Source organism: Enhydra lutris, unplaced genomic scaffold (genome assembly GCF_002288905.1).
Source record: "Enhydra lutris kenyoni isolate GAN:26980312 unplaced genomic scaffold, ASM228890v2 scaffoldscaffold50, whole genome shotgun sequence".
Taxonomy (NCBI): Eukaryota; Metazoa; Chordata; class Mammalia; order Carnivora; family Mustelidae; genus Enhydra; species Enhydra lutris.
This window is the reverse complement of record NW_019154134.1, coordinates 42,641-57,379: the sequence shown is the minus strand read 5'-3', so window position 1 is coordinate 57,379 and position 14,739 is coordinate 42,641. Positions and strand designations below refer to the sequence as shown.

Below are 14,739 nucleotides of genomic sequence, written 5' to 3'. Positions count from 1 at the left end.
TATCCTCTTGTACAGAGGTGACCTGGTCTAGCCCCAGGTGGAGGCAGGAAAAGGCTCCTCAGTCCTTGCAGGCCCTGGGAAACCATGCCACAGGATCCTCAACAGTGTATGATCAGTCAGCAGTGAGTATCTCTGAGGCCAGCTGCCAGGTGGTTTGGAAGCTATGAGGGGCCTGGGGACAGCCAGTGCATGTGAACTTGACAGCAAGCACTGGCAGTTAAAGGTGGTGTGCATGTAAGATCAAGTGCAGGTAGGTGTGTGTGCATGTGTATGTGTGCATGCAAATGAGGTGAGGCAAGCCCACTAGTCCACGTGGCCAGTGGCTGTGTTCTGCAGGGAGGATATGCGTGAAGCCTGGGTGTACACCTACCCTGTCTACAGATGTGTTTGTTTGATGGGGGGATAGGGAGAGTTGAGATTAACAGTGAAGTCACCCACCAAGGGAGTGGAAAGTGGAAACCTGAAGACTGGCAGAGCAAGCTGGCTCAGGATTCAAGGAGGCTGGGTGCCGGTGTAGATTCATGACTGATTCTACCCAGGAGCAGGCCCCCCACCCAACCCCAGCCATAAAAGATGACTGGACCCCAGCCTTTCCTGTATGTGGGCGGCAGGGATTGGTTCTACTTCCCCTCACCTACAACCACCACCTCCTCCTGGTACTCCAAGTCCTATCCCCACCTTAGTGTTCCACACAATCAGTCCAAATGGCCCCAAAAGTCAGGCAGAGTACAGGCAATGCTGAGCTCCATGCCCTCCTCCACCCCCACGCCCCCACCCTCTCCCCAAGAGGAGTGGATGCAGAAAGTCCCTTTTGTGGCGGGGCTACTTCTCCACTGCAGCCCATGGGGGTCGGTCACCCTGAGCAGTAGGGAGCCCCTCACCTGGCTCCGCTCCCGCAGTGTGTTAGAGCGAGACCGGTAGGCATCAGGCTCCAGCACCAGAGCTGAGGGCTGGTGGACACTGAGGGGCCTTAGAAAAGTGAAGTCACTGCCATCCGAGGCTGGTGAGAAGCACGTCCTGTAGCAGTGGCTCTGTGAGTCTGAAGGCCGCAGCGTCACCTCCATGTACTTGAGTGTGCCGTCTGAGCTCACCTGCAGGTTGGGACTAGACTGCTTATAGAAGTCCCGAGAGGGGGAGTCCTGGCGCCTGCAGCACTGGCTCCCACCCCCATCTGCATCTCTGTGCCCCCAAAGGCACTTAGCTGACAGGAAGGTGAAGGTGACTAAGGATAAGAGACTGATGGCTGCAAGAGCCACAATGAGGTAAAGGGTAAGGTCTGCATGCTCAGGAGGGTTTGAGAGGAAATCGCTGGACTTGGGCATCTCCTCGGGATCCTCATCCTCCAGAACCAGCAGCACCGTAGCTGTAGAGGAGAGTGAAGGGTCACCGTTGTCCCTCACCAGGACCACAACCTGCTGGGTGTCAGAGTCATCCTCCCGTAAGGCCCGGGCCGTGCGCACCTCGCCAGTATGTGAAGACACCAGGAACAGTCCTGGAACCGTGGACTGTGGCAACAGCGAATAGGAAAGCCACGCATTGTGGCCTGCGTCAGCATCCACAGCTGTCACTTTGGTGACCAAGGAGCCAGGAGGAGCAGAACGAGGGAGGCGCTGGGGGACTGAGAGTTCCCACCCGGGTCTTGGGTGCAGCACAGTCGGCGCGTTATCATTCTGGTCCAGGACAAACACATGCAGAGATGTGTTAGAATGCAACGGGGGAGAGCCAGAGTCTCGAACCCCCACCATGATCTGCAGCATTTGCAGCAATTCATAGTCAAAGGTGCGCTGGGCAAAGACTCGCCCATCCTCAGGGTTGACATATACGAAGGAGGAAGCTGGGGCTCCCTGAATCTGATTCCCTAAGATGGAGTAGGTGAGGTGAGCATTATCCCCAGTATCTGGATCCAAAGCAGCCACAATGCAGAGAAGGGAACCTGGAGGCCGATTTTCTGGGATGTATGCGGTATAGAGCTGCTGAGTAAAGTAGGGGGCGTTGTCGTTAACATCTGAAATGTTGAGCCTGATGGTGAGATGGGCGTGCAGGGGAGGTGAGCCTGCATCACTGGCCAAAAGCTCAATGGTATAGTGGGATGTGGTCTCCCGGTCCAAAGGCTGGCTGGTCAGCAGTGAGTAGTGGTTCTCAGAAGGCTTAATCTGAAATGGCAGGTCTGGGGAGATATCAAGGCTCACTTCACCATTTCTACCTGAGTCTCGGTCCCGCACATTGAACAAGCCCACTACTGTGCCCACTGGTGTGCTCTCCAGGATAGGGTTGACCAAAGAGGCCAGGAGTACCTCTGGGGCATTGTCATTGGCGTCTCCCACATCCACTTGAATCATACAGTGGCCTTCCATGGCTGGCTGTCCCTGGTCACGGGCTCTTGCATGAATTTCATAGAAACTCGACTCCTCAAAGTCTATGGGACCCAACACGTGGATTGCTCCACTGCTAGGGTCTAGGCCAAAAAGATTACGCACTACATCAGATGTGTGGTCCCCGAAAGAATAGTCTAGTTGGCCATTGGTGCCCTCGTCTGGGTCAGTGGCATTGAGGCGAAGCAGCAGTGTACCCACAGGTGCATTCTCAGGGAGCCCCACGCGAAGAACTGAGGACTGGAAGGTGGGGGCATTATCGTTGACGTCCAGCACAGTGACAGAGATAAGGGTGGTCCCTGAGCGGGCTGGGACACCCCCGTCCACAGCAGTGAGCACGAGCTGATGTCTCGCCTGGGCTTCACGGTCCAGCTGCTGCTCTAGCACCAGCTCTGGGAATAGCTTCCCATCTTTTAGGGTCTTCACCTTCAGAGAGAAGTGGCTGCTGGGGCTTAGAGTGTAGAAGCTCACAGTATTGGTGCCCACATCTGGATCCTGGGCACTATCCAGTGGGAATCGTGCCCCAAGTGCAGCTGATTCTGAGATGCGTATCTCCCGCTCTGAGGTGGCAAAGCTAGGAGAGTTGTCATTGAGATCCAGGATCTCTACCTCTACGCGCATTAATTCCAAAGGATGTTCAGTCACCACCTGCACGGGCAGCAGGCAGCTCGTACTGGCTCCACACAGGCTCTCTCGGTCAATCTTCTTATTCACTGTCAGAGCACCACTCATCAAGCTCAGGGAAAAATAGTGGCCATTCTCCTCAGACCCCAACCGCAGTCGGCGGCTCAACAGATCTGTCACCTTTAAGCCAAGATCCTGAGCAACATTCCCCACCAGCGTCCCCGGCTCTGACTCCTCCACCACTGAGTACCGAAGCTGCCCGGATGCCCAGCCCCAGCAGCACAAGGACAACATGCAGAGCACCTGCCATTTCCCAGCGAGCTGTGGGGGTGTCTCGGGTCCCATGACCCAGAAGGCCCTTCCTGGACACTGACTCTGTGCTGTCCTGTCTCCAAGGTAGACCCAGGTCTTGGAATGTAGCAGCGGAAATCTCTTCTGTCTCCTTCCAGCCTCTTAAAAACTGCTCCGAGGTCTGTCTGCCTGCAGCAGTTCTTCTTAGTCACCAAATGGCGGGGGTGGGTGGAGGGGGGATGGCAACTGAATCTGAGTGGAGCTGGGGAACAGGGGGAGGAGAGGTGGGCAGGAAGAGCAGATCCCCCACCTCTGCTCTGAGTCTGATTGGCCAAAAAGTCTGTCTGCTCTCAACCAATTATGAAGTCTCCTCGGTCCTGGAAACCTTAGGAACAGGCAAATCTGTGTCAATGAAGCCTCCTACCTACCCACTCATTTCAGGCTGCAGGTTGATTCAGCCCCCTTGGCAGCAAAGTTTGACAGCTCAGATGGTGCTCAACGGGGAAGACAAAGTGGTACAAAACTTCTCAGGGTTCTATCCCAGCAACTTCCCTCAGGACTTTAGAAGCTCTCACTACTTTTCGTCAACCAACAAAATTGTGTCCTTTCAGGGGAGGCAAAGCCCCTGTGAACCCCTCCTCCCCCATCCTGCCAAAGGCTGCTAAGGTGAGAGAAAAGTTCTGTTAGGATCCTGTAAAGCCTTGCTCTGAGTAGCCATCAATGCTTTGAGGAATCTCAATGTCAGCTGATGGTTCTAGGGCTCTGCTTTTCTGAGATCCCTGACTTGAGCTGTGGAATGAGCACAACAGCTTGTGGTAGGGGGAACGTTCCTGCGACTGATCCACGTCCCCCAGAAGAGTGACTAGAAACTAGAAACTACGCATGGTTTCTAGGATTTATGGCTTCACCAATTCAGAACTCTACTTAAAGACTCCCAGAGTGGCTGTCTCTGAGTTCCTCAGCTGTAAACCAGTTTTCTGACATTAAGTGATTTCACTTACACTATTCTTCCCGCCAAATAAATGATGCTCCCCTGCCCCCATTCTCCTGCATCCAGCTCAAACCTCAGTGGGGACCTGACTGGGATTCCTGAAGACTTGGACTGAAAGATCTCTGCATGCACCTTGATGCCTCCCTGACCCTTCAGTTCTCTCCTCTTTGTGCTTCCTGCTGTTTCAAGCAGAGAGTTCTCTCTATGGTGGGTTACGGAGTACCCCATACCATGGGGCAAATATATTAGTCCCCCTCAATTCACTGGGAAATGGTAGCCTAGAGTTAAGGTAGTCCAGAACCTGGCCTCCCCAATCAAGAAGAGAAAGCAACCTCTTGGGTTTAGGTGACTGCCTGGTCCACCTTACCCTTGTGCAGTAGAGCCTTCTATGCTCCCATATTCTGGCAGCAGGCTTCCACAATACCCTGACTCTTGATCATTACCTTCATTTCTTACCCTCAGATAAGGGCATAACCCACCCCAAGTACTCATCCATTATTCACAAAACACTTCTAAAGCACACCATCTACCACATAGTTACCATGCACTATGGGCTCTTGCAGAGAGACCAACAGTCGATGGGATGTGACCCAGCCATACGCCTGCATCAGCATAACCTCAAGCATTGGCTGAGCCTGCAAAGGTCTCACCTCTAGCCCATACAGAAGATCAGAGGGTGGGCAGCTTGGGCGAACAGGCTCCCCTGCCATGGGTGCACTGGGTGACTTCACCATCATGAAGCTATCACTCCGAGTGGGTGCAGAAGCCAAAGGTGTACAGCCATGAGAGTGGCCGCCCACATCAACAAACTTGATAGGATCATCTGACCCTAGCTGGATTCGCAGGATCCCATTGGAAGGAGGAAGCCCCTCCCTCCTTCGAGATCGGGTGAGACAGGCACAGGTGCCAGCAGGAAAGCAGGTCACTCCACAGGCAGCCCCACGCAGACACTTTGAGAGCAGTGCCACAAACGAGCCAAAGGACACAAAGCAAATTGCCACTAGCGATACAGCCAAGTAGAGGGTCAGGCGGGATTCTCCTTCCCTTGGAGCTGAAGATTCTCGAAGATCAGGGACAACTGGATGAGTATCTTCCTCCAAGGACACTAGTAAAGTGACAGAGGTAGACAGTGGGGGGCTACCACTATCCTTTACCACAATGACCAGCTTCTGTGGTGGGAGATCAGCTGGGATGGGAACTGCCGTCCGTACCTCCCCAGCATAGCGAGAGACTGCAAACAGGCTGGGGTCTGGGGCCTCCAGGAGCTGATAGGAAACCCAAGCATTGTAACCTGAATCCAAGTCCACAGCAGTCACCTTCGTGACTAGGTGCCCAGCACCAACTGATGGAGGCAGTGCTTGAGGACACAAGGAACCAGGCCGCGCCCTAGGGCGGAGCACAGCTGGGGCATTGTCATTGAGGTCCAGCACAAACAGACGAACTGTCACAGTGCTGCTGAGGGGTGGGTTGCCCCGATCCCGGGCCTGCACCTCAAACTGCAATGTCTGTGTTTGCTCATAATCAAAGGATCGAGTAGCATGAACAGCTCCTGTCTGGGGATTCAGAGAAATAAAGGAAGAAGCTGAAACATCTCGATTTCTGGGCTCCAGGAGAGAGTAGGAGATAAGTGCATTCAAGCCAGAGTCTGGATCAGAGGCTGCAAGGGAACAAAGCAGGTCCCCTGGGCGATTGTTCTCAGGAACAAACACCTCATGTGACCTCTGGAAGAAAGAGGGTGGGTTATCATTCACATCTGAAATATTGAGGAAAATAGTCCTCTGGGTACTCAGAGGAGGATTCCCAGCATCAGAAGCAGTGACCATGATGTCATAGCTGGATTTGGCCTCTCGGTCCAAGGGCCCAGCAGTCACCAGGGAGAACTGGTTCCTGAAGGCAGACTTGAGGGCAAATGGCAGGTGGTCAGGAATACGGAGGCTCACATCTCCATTCGACCCTGAGTCAGGGTCCTGCACACTGATGAGTGCCACTACAGTGCCAGGTTCTGCGCTCTCTGGAAGAGTCCCAAGCTCCGAGGTCACTGTGATGTGTGGGGCATTGTCATTCACATCTAGGAGATCCACCCGAAGGCTGCAATGTTGCTCCATGGCTGGAGAACCCCCATCGCGAGCCCGAATATCAAATTCATAGTAATTCTCGCTCTCAAAGTCTAGGGGCCCCTGAAGGGTAAGCTTTCCAGTAGTCGGGTGAAGGCTAAAGAGGTTTCTCACACGATCAGGGGTGTGACCACTGAAAGAAAAGGTGACGTTACCACTGGGACCCAGGTCTGGGTCAGAGGCATTGAGCTGGATGAGCAGCATGCCGGCTGGGGCACTCTCCAACACGCTAATCCTATAGCTGGATTGCTGGAAGGCTGGGGCGTTGTCATTCACGTCCAGCACAGATACTCGGAGCTCTGCGGTGCCAGATCTCGGGGGGTTCCCTCCATCCACAGCAGTCAGCACCAGGCGGTAGTCTGATTGCTTCTCCCGATCCAAAGGTTTTTCCAGGAGCAGCTCTGGGACCAGGCTGCCGTCGCTGCGCTTCTTGACATCAAGTGCAAAGTGTTCATTGGAGCTTAGTCTATAGCTGCTGATAGAATTGCTCCCCACATCTGCATCCTGAGCCTTTTCCAGGGGGAAACGCTGTCCTGGAGGAGCTGCCTCCCCAATTTCCAAGTCCAGCTGCTGCCGAGGAAATCGGGGGGCGTGATCATTCACATCCACAATTTCTACCTCCGCTCGGTACATTTCCAAAGGCCCTTCAGTTACAAACTCCAGGGGCACGATGCAGCTGGCACTGAGTCCACACAGTGCCTCCCGATCAATTGGATTCTTGATGAGCAGGGCTCCGCTGTCCAAATCCACACGGAAGTGTCTTTGGTTCACCTCTCCAGCAACCTGCAGCCTACGAGCTGACAGACTCTCTGTATCCAGCAGGAAATCTTGGGCGACATTCCCTACAAAAGTCCCCTCCTGTGACTCCTCTGGGACCGGGTAGCGGATCTGCCCACAAACGTAACCCAGGTGGCAAATGAGGAACAAAAGGGTAGCCCCCCAGCAGATTTCTACCCAGCTTCCCACCTTGAGGAGCATTGCTGCTTCCCGCTAGTCCTCTACCTGGTCCTGAGAAGCAGAAGAAGCCGACCCGCCCCAAACGGCAACAGCAGCTGGAGACACCTATCTCTCTTTCGTGGCGCCAGCTCTGGCGCGGCTGGGCCGGCGCCGCAAGGGTTACGCGCCGTTTTTTTGCTGGTGGCGGGGTAGATTTGTCTGCCTTCCGCCACCCGATTGGCAGACGGCAGCTCCTGGGCTCAGCCAATAGGCTGAGCAGAGAACATCCCAATAGCAGCAGGGTTAATGCGTCGCAGCACTGGAGGAAAAAAAAACCCAAAAAACAAAAACCACCTATCTTTTCGCCTTCCTCCCACTCAACATCATTTCTTTCTATAGGTTTATTATCTCTAGGAGAGACAGACAACATGTATATATGTCCTTTTTTCCCCCTAACACACCAACTTCCCCCGCCCCTTTTCGGCGGGGAGGCGGGGAGTGGGGGACAGAGAGCCAGAGCCCTAGCAACCTGCAGCCCAGAGAGAAGTAGCCATTTGAGACTGGTCACTTTGTACAAGCCCGTGTTGTCATCCACCAATATTCTAAATGGGTAGTTTCTGCCTCAGTCTGATGTATTGGAGCAACAACTAATTAGAAGCAGGGCCATAGACTCAAAACTCTGCCCCTCTGCAGATTATTCAGAAACATATCCATCTCTTTGCAGAAAGACTTACACATTAATGTAGCCAATTAAATTTATGCAGTGCACGTTCTTGTTGTAACAGGAGGTGCAGCAGAAACCGAATCTCTCTTATTCAGACACTAGCTAGAATTACCATTCATTGATTTCAAGGACAGTATAGAAGGAGATGAAGCAAGGTGGAGGGAGAGGTTCCAAATCAGTAAAGAATCAGTGTGCCTGCGAGGCGCTAAGGACTAGATCTCATTACCTGGCAGAATGCTAATGTTCACAGATTTAATAGCTTCCTTGAATGACTGAGATCAGCCACTAACAGCACTGTGCCTACAAATCCCCTTTATTTGACACCATGGCATGCTTGATTTGTTAATTACCAAGAGAGACAGTTTCAAATGAGCAAGCTTTTCACTTGGTGCCATGGGGCCTCTTGGAGCTGGAGACTGGATTCACTTTACTCCCACCCTGATCTAGACCCTCCCAGGAGCCTGGCTACCACCTCTTACACACAGAAACACAGATCATCCCACACTGTAGTTACCTGCAAACTATAATCCTAGTGACACATCAGAGCACAGAGAGACAAATCCAGCCTGATCTGGACATAAGATTTCTTTTTTTTTTTAATTTAAAGATTTTTATTTATTTGACAGACAGATCACAAGTAGGCAGAGAGGCAGGCAGAGAGAGAGGAGGAGGAGGCAGGCTCCCTGCTGAGCAGAGAGCCCGATGTGAGGCTCCATCCCAGGACCCTGGGATCATGACCCGAGCCGAAGGCAGAGGCTTTAACCACTGAGCCACCCAGGCGCCCCTGGACATAAGATTTCTTAACTCATCTGAATCCTCACCTAGGTCACCACAGGCTGCAAAAACCACCAGCAAAACCCCGATTTCTTATCCTCCCCAGATTTTTAACCAAACCTGTAATCCTCAGGAATATCCTTTTGACTATGGTGAAGCCAACAACCTACATTCTGGTCTCAAACAGAGGGATCTGGCTTTCTGTGTTCTTAAACATAAAACAGCTAAACCTCCTCACATAGGAGTAATGGAGATATCAATCAGAAGGTTTCAATCAGTCTGACCTATGAGGTGTTTGGGGTGGGATTCACTAGCACAGGTGAATGGCACCACCAACAACCCACCATGAATATTTTATACAATTCATTCATTTAAAATCCACAATTTGGGGCACCTGGGTGGCTCAGTGGGTTAAAGCCTCTGCCTTTGGCTCCGGTCATGATTCCAGGGTCCTGGGATCAAGCCCTGCATCAGGCTCTCTGCTCAGCAGGGAGCCTGCTTCCTCCTCTCTCTCTGCCTGCCTCTCTGCCTACTTGTGATCTCTGTCTGTCAAATAAATAAAATCTTTAAAAAAAATAAAATCCACAATTTGATGGTTTTTAGTATATTCACATATGTTAAAAGGTTACAACCATCACCACAATCTAATCATAGAATATTTCTGTCATCCCTCATAGAATATTTCTGTCATACCTCAGTTCCATACTGACCAGCTCTAGACTTTTTAAGAACAGCTGGCCAGATGCTAGTGGTTTAGGAAGATTTTCTCTTTAGATGACTAAAGCATCCTCTTATGTCTTCCCTACGTTGCTCCTCTAAAGCTATTCCAAACACAAATGTATTTTTAAAACACAATTGTTTCTGTATTTGGGTATAGTTGACACACACTGTTACATTAGTTTCATGTGTACAACACAGCAATTCAACAAGTTTATAGAGCTATTCTATAGAATATTTTAAGGCTGGAAATAACAGAATTTTCTAAGTTCAGCCTGGCCCAGTAAGTCTGGTTCTGTGAACACCAAAATAACACCTGGCTTCATAAATGTGTTGATTGATAGACTGATAATTTTAGAGCAGTAGTTTTCAAACCAGTCTGTACATTAGAATCACTTGGGGACCTTCAAAAAATACTGATCCCTGTGTCTCACCCCCAGACATTGTGCTTTAATTGGCCTGCGTGTGGCTCAGGCTTCAGAATTTTTAAGGGGTCCCCAGGTAATGCTAGTATGCAACCAAGTCTGACAGCTGTCATCTTTCCTTAGCGCCTTTCCATTTATGTCTCTACTATGTCTTTTTTGGCTGCCTCCAGATTTTCTCATTTCCAAGGTGTGTTTAAGATTGGGGGTGGGTAGGGGCACCTGGGTGGCTCAGTGGGTTAAGCCTCTGCCTTTGGCTTGGTCATGATCCCAGGGTTCTGGGATTGAGCCCTGCATCGAGCCCCCGCATAGAGCTCTATGCTCAGCAGGAAGCCTGCTTCCCCCTCTCTGCCTGCCTCTCTGCCTACTTGTGATCTCTCTCTCTCAAATAAATAAAATCTTTAAAAAAAGATTGGGATGGGTAAAGAATAAAAATGATGATAATAATAACAGAATTTTTTAACACTTAGGATACACCAGGCTCTGAGATTATCTTGGCCAAGGACTCACAGCTGGTAAGTAGTGAAGCCTCATCTGTCTAACTGACAAATCCAAGGGTTAGTAACAATAATATACTTATTAGTATATACTTTATTGATCATAAAATAGCAGTGGTTCTCCTACAACTGGAAGTGTGTATAGGCTTCACTCCAAGACAAAAGCCTCGTAGTTACCTGCACACCAGCCTGAATAAATGAAAGCTTTACCTTTCTCAAGTTACAAATTCTCTATCTCTTACATTGTGTGCATACTTAAGAAAAATAATGCTGGAAGGGAATAACACTGGGGGTACAAAAGAACTTTCAATTTGTACCACATGTTCTTTTGGATTGTCTGGATTTATTTATAAGGTAAATGATTACTTTTACTTCTATAATTAATGGTGACTACATCTTTAAATCTGGGGATTCATGTTAGTTACAATCATTTCTCCATATTTTTCTCTATTTTCTAAATTTTCTATAATACACATGCATTACTACTATGCCACTAAAATATTTTGTAAGTAATATACACATTATTTCCAGCAGTGTACTTGAATTAAAACTTGAAGGATGCCTAGAATTTTCTTTCTTTCATAGAAAATCAGCTGAGAACAAGGTCCAGGATCTGTGTAGGCAAAGGAACATTATCAGGGCGCCTGGATGGCTCAGAGGGTTAAGCATCTGCCTTTGGCTCAGGTCATGATCCCAGGACCCTGGGATCGAGCCCCGCATCAGGCTCTCTGCTCAGTGGGGAGCCTGCTTCCCCCTCTCTCTCTGCCTACTAGTGATCTCTGTCAAATAAATAAATAATCTTTAAAAAAAAAAAAGGAACTTTATCAGTACACCATTAGTTTTAATGAAGATGCAGCAATCAAATGAAAGATGGACAAATGGAATATTTGCTATATTCCAAGCATCTGTCACTGGTTAGAGATATCTAGCAGCTTGTTCTTAATGCAAATGACAGCAAGCTAAGTTCTGAGTGCTGAGATCTTGGCTTATAATTTAATGCCCCCTTAGCAGGATTGGTTAGTTGTGATGGCAAGTGAGTGCTGAGTGTGGGGATTGGGGCCACACATGAGTCAATCAAATCCACATTGTGTGGGTTCACAAACCAAACTCTAGTCAGGCCATCCCTTTCACAAAGGCATGATGCTTGATCTAGGCAGGGCAAGGTGAATATGTGGATGTATCATTAGGAAATCATGTTCATCATTAAAAAAACACTCCATTCCTTCCTGAACCTGGTGCAGGCATCAAAAAGCATTAATATCGTTCTGGGATGCTAACCCTTACCTGTCCGGGAGGGGAGCTCTCTGCACCCAACACTTGCCTATAGAACACTGGATCACAGCTCCGCAACGTGTTCTGGCGGCTGGCCAGTGGGCTGGCAGCACCAGTTTTCTTCAGCAGCAGGTCGCTGCGGCGTGAGTCGGTGGTGAGGTACACCTGATGGTAAAGGTGCGGTGGCATCAGGCCCCCCCGCACAGCGTCTGCATGCAGAGAGGACCCTGGTGTTCGGTACAGGGAGCTCACTGGGGCTCGGTACAGGTCCCTGGACTGCTTCCACTTGTAAACTTTGAATATAATCACTCCCAGTACTGTGACTGCGAACCCCACAGAAACCAGGATTAGAGAGAGGAGTAGATAAAAGGTGAGATTTTTATTCTGCTCCCGAGGGGCAGAGCCAGAGGGGAACTCAGCCCGGGCTTCAGGAGAATCCTCAGTTACTGACACAGTCAGTGTTGCCGTGGTAGACAGTGATGGCTCCCCATTGTCTTTGATCAAAACCATAAGAGTCTGCCTGGGCACATCTGTGTCCTGGACTGCGCGGGAAGTGCTGACTTGACCTGTGTGAAGCCCCACAGCAAAAAGGCTCTGGTTGGAGGCTCCCAAAAGGCTGTAGGAGAGCCAGGCATTGTGCCCTGCATCAGGGTCCCAGCCTACCACCCGTGTGACCACATGGCCAGGAGCGGTAGCTCTGGGCAGCATCTCCACCGAGCTCCGGCCAGGCCGAGGGTACAAGACCTGTGGGGCATTGTCATTACGGTCAGTGACAAATATATTCACGCTGATGTTGGTGGTCAGGACCGGAATGCCCCCATCACTGACATGAGCTGTTATTTCGAACTCTCGCCGATCTTCATAATCCAGGGACACTAAGGAAGACACGATGCCACTATCACGATTTATTGTGAAATAGCGGCCCACTAGCCCAGTTTCAGCTCCTTGCTCCAAGAGGAAGAAGGAAAGGTGAGAATTTTGTGGGGCATCTGGGTCCCAGACACTTAGATTTAGTATTGGAACCCCAGGGATGTTATTTTCCTCAACATAAACATCATAGGAGGACTGGGAAGACTGTGGAGGGTTGTCGTTGATATCAGAGACTTGTACTTGCACAACTGTAAGAGCTGAGAGGGAAGGGACTCCCGAGTCTTGAGCAGTGATGCTGAGGTTGTATTCTGGGACAGTCTCACGATCCAGGGCTGCACTGGTTTTCAAAGTAAAGTAATTCTTGAGGGAAGAAGTTAGGCTGAATGGGAGACCTGGAGGAATCTCACAAGTCACCAATCCATTCTCCCCAGCATCCAGATCGATCACGCTGAGCAAAGCAATGACAGTTCCAAGAGGAGCATCCTCGGGGACTGGGCTGTACACAGAGGTGACTGTGATCTCTGGGGCATTGTCATTCACGTCCAGAACCTCTACCAAAACTTTGCAATGTGCTCCTTCCGGAGTGGCGCCTTTGTCTTTGGCCTGTATGTAAATCTCGTGGAGTTTTGTGTCTTCGAAGTCCAGGCGACCCTTGATTGTCAGCACCCCAGTAACAGGATCTAAGGAGAAGAGATCTCGCATACTGGCACGATTGTGGCTGCCAAAAGAGTAAATGATTTCACCATTGGGGCCTTCATCCAGATCAGTTGCATGAACTTGCACAACGAGAGTGCCAGGGGATGCATCCTCCAGGACACGCGCACGGTACAAAGACTGATTGAAGGTGGGTGCATTGTCATTCGCGTCCAGCACGGTGATGCGAATGGGAAGGGTGGCCGAACGAGCTGGAGTTCCTCCATCCAAAGCCGTCAGCACCAACTGGAGACTTGGCTCTCGCTCCCAATCAAGGGCGCGCTCCAGCACCAGCTCCGCGTACTTGGTGCTGTCCTCCCGCGTCTGAACGCGAAGCGCAAAGTACTCATTAAGGCTCAGCTCATAGGTTTGTAAAGAGTTGCTTCCTACATCGGGATCGTGCGCGCTCTCCAGCGGGAAGCGCGTGCCTGGCGCCACGGCCTCGCTAATCTCCAATTTCATTTCCCGGGTAGGGAAAGAGGGATTGTTGTCGTTGATATCCTGGATCACCACCTCTGCGCTGAACAGCTCTAGTGGGGTTTCCACTACCAGCTCCAGAGTTACGGTGCAGGAGGGCAGTGTCCCACAAAGCTCCTCTCTATCCAGGCGGTCATTCACGAACATCTCTCCTGACTCCCGGTTCACCTCAAAGAACCTTCGGCTAGTCCCGGACAACACCCGCAGCCTTCGGGCTGACAGGCTGCCGAGATCCAAGCCAAGGTCCGTGACCACGTTGCCCACCGCAAAACCTCTCTCTCTTTCCTCCAGGATCTCATAGCGAACAACGGCAGAAGCCTTGTGCAAAGCACCAAGCAGAAACAAAACTCCCACCACTCTCCCGGTGCTTACCAGTCCGCTCCTCCAGGCCTCTGGGACCATCTCACTCAAAGGCAGTTCCTCTTAGCGGGGTCCAGATTTTTCTCGCTATTTCGCTGAGAAACTTTCAGCGGGTTAGCGCTTGAGCGCTGGGCGCGGAGTCAGACATGGCTTTCTGGATGCCGCTGATTTGCTCGCGGGCTGTTCAGTCTCTGCCTCATCCCGGGGCTCCGAGAGGGGACGGGCCGGGCCCGATCTCCAGCGTCTTCATTGGCCGACAGCGGCACGCAGAGTCCCAGCCAATAACTGCACGAAGAATGCGCTAGCGCCAGGCTCTCTGAGCGGGACAAACACTACGGACAGGAACTTCGCTTTCCTTTGGCTTCTTTCCCGAGTTTAGGGCCAAAGCGCCTTGGCAGTTATCTGTACCTCGGAAACCCACCTTAGCCTGCAAAGCCAACTGCAGAGCGATGAAGCTGGCTGTTCTGCAAGTTTTCAAACCAAACCAAAGCCTATTGTACGTTTTAATCACTGTCTTTTAGTAATCACAAGAAGGGAGCATCAAACCAAACTGAGAACCATACAACACTGTCTGGAAAAACACAAAACTGGTTTGTTGGAGGGCT

The 14,739-nt window shown here is 50.9% G+C and overlaps 2 protein-coding genes across 4 annotated transcripts in view; both read right to left on the bottom strand.

Moving 5' to 3' along the window:
• LOC111156924 (protocadherin gamma-C5) overlaps window positions 1-14,191 on the bottom strand; it is a 32,504-nt gene extending 18,313 nt beyond the window's left edge. Inside the window, exon 1 of one of the 3 annotated variants that reach the window (XM_022518070.1) lies at window positions 14,147-14,191. In XM_022518070.1, the coding sequence (XP_022373778.1) occupies window positions 14,147-14,176 (30 nt within the window). In that variant the 5' untranslated portion in view covers window positions 14,177-14,191. Of the gene's footprint in view, window positions 1-881; window positions 3,509-14,146 lie in introns of those variants that run through there. The other 2 variants (XM_022518067.1, XM_022518068.1) reach the window with 2 other exon arrangements.
• LOC111156925 (protocadherin gamma-C3-like) lies at window positions 11,590-14,211 on the bottom strand. Its single transcript, XM_022518071.1, is given in 3 exon segments — window positions 11,590-11,678; window positions 11,681-11,728; window positions 11,731-14,211. Coding segments are annotated over 3 exon segments (2,583 nt in total). The 5' UTR covers window positions 14,177-14,211.
• Window positions 14,212-14,739: the final 528 nt, after the last annotated feature.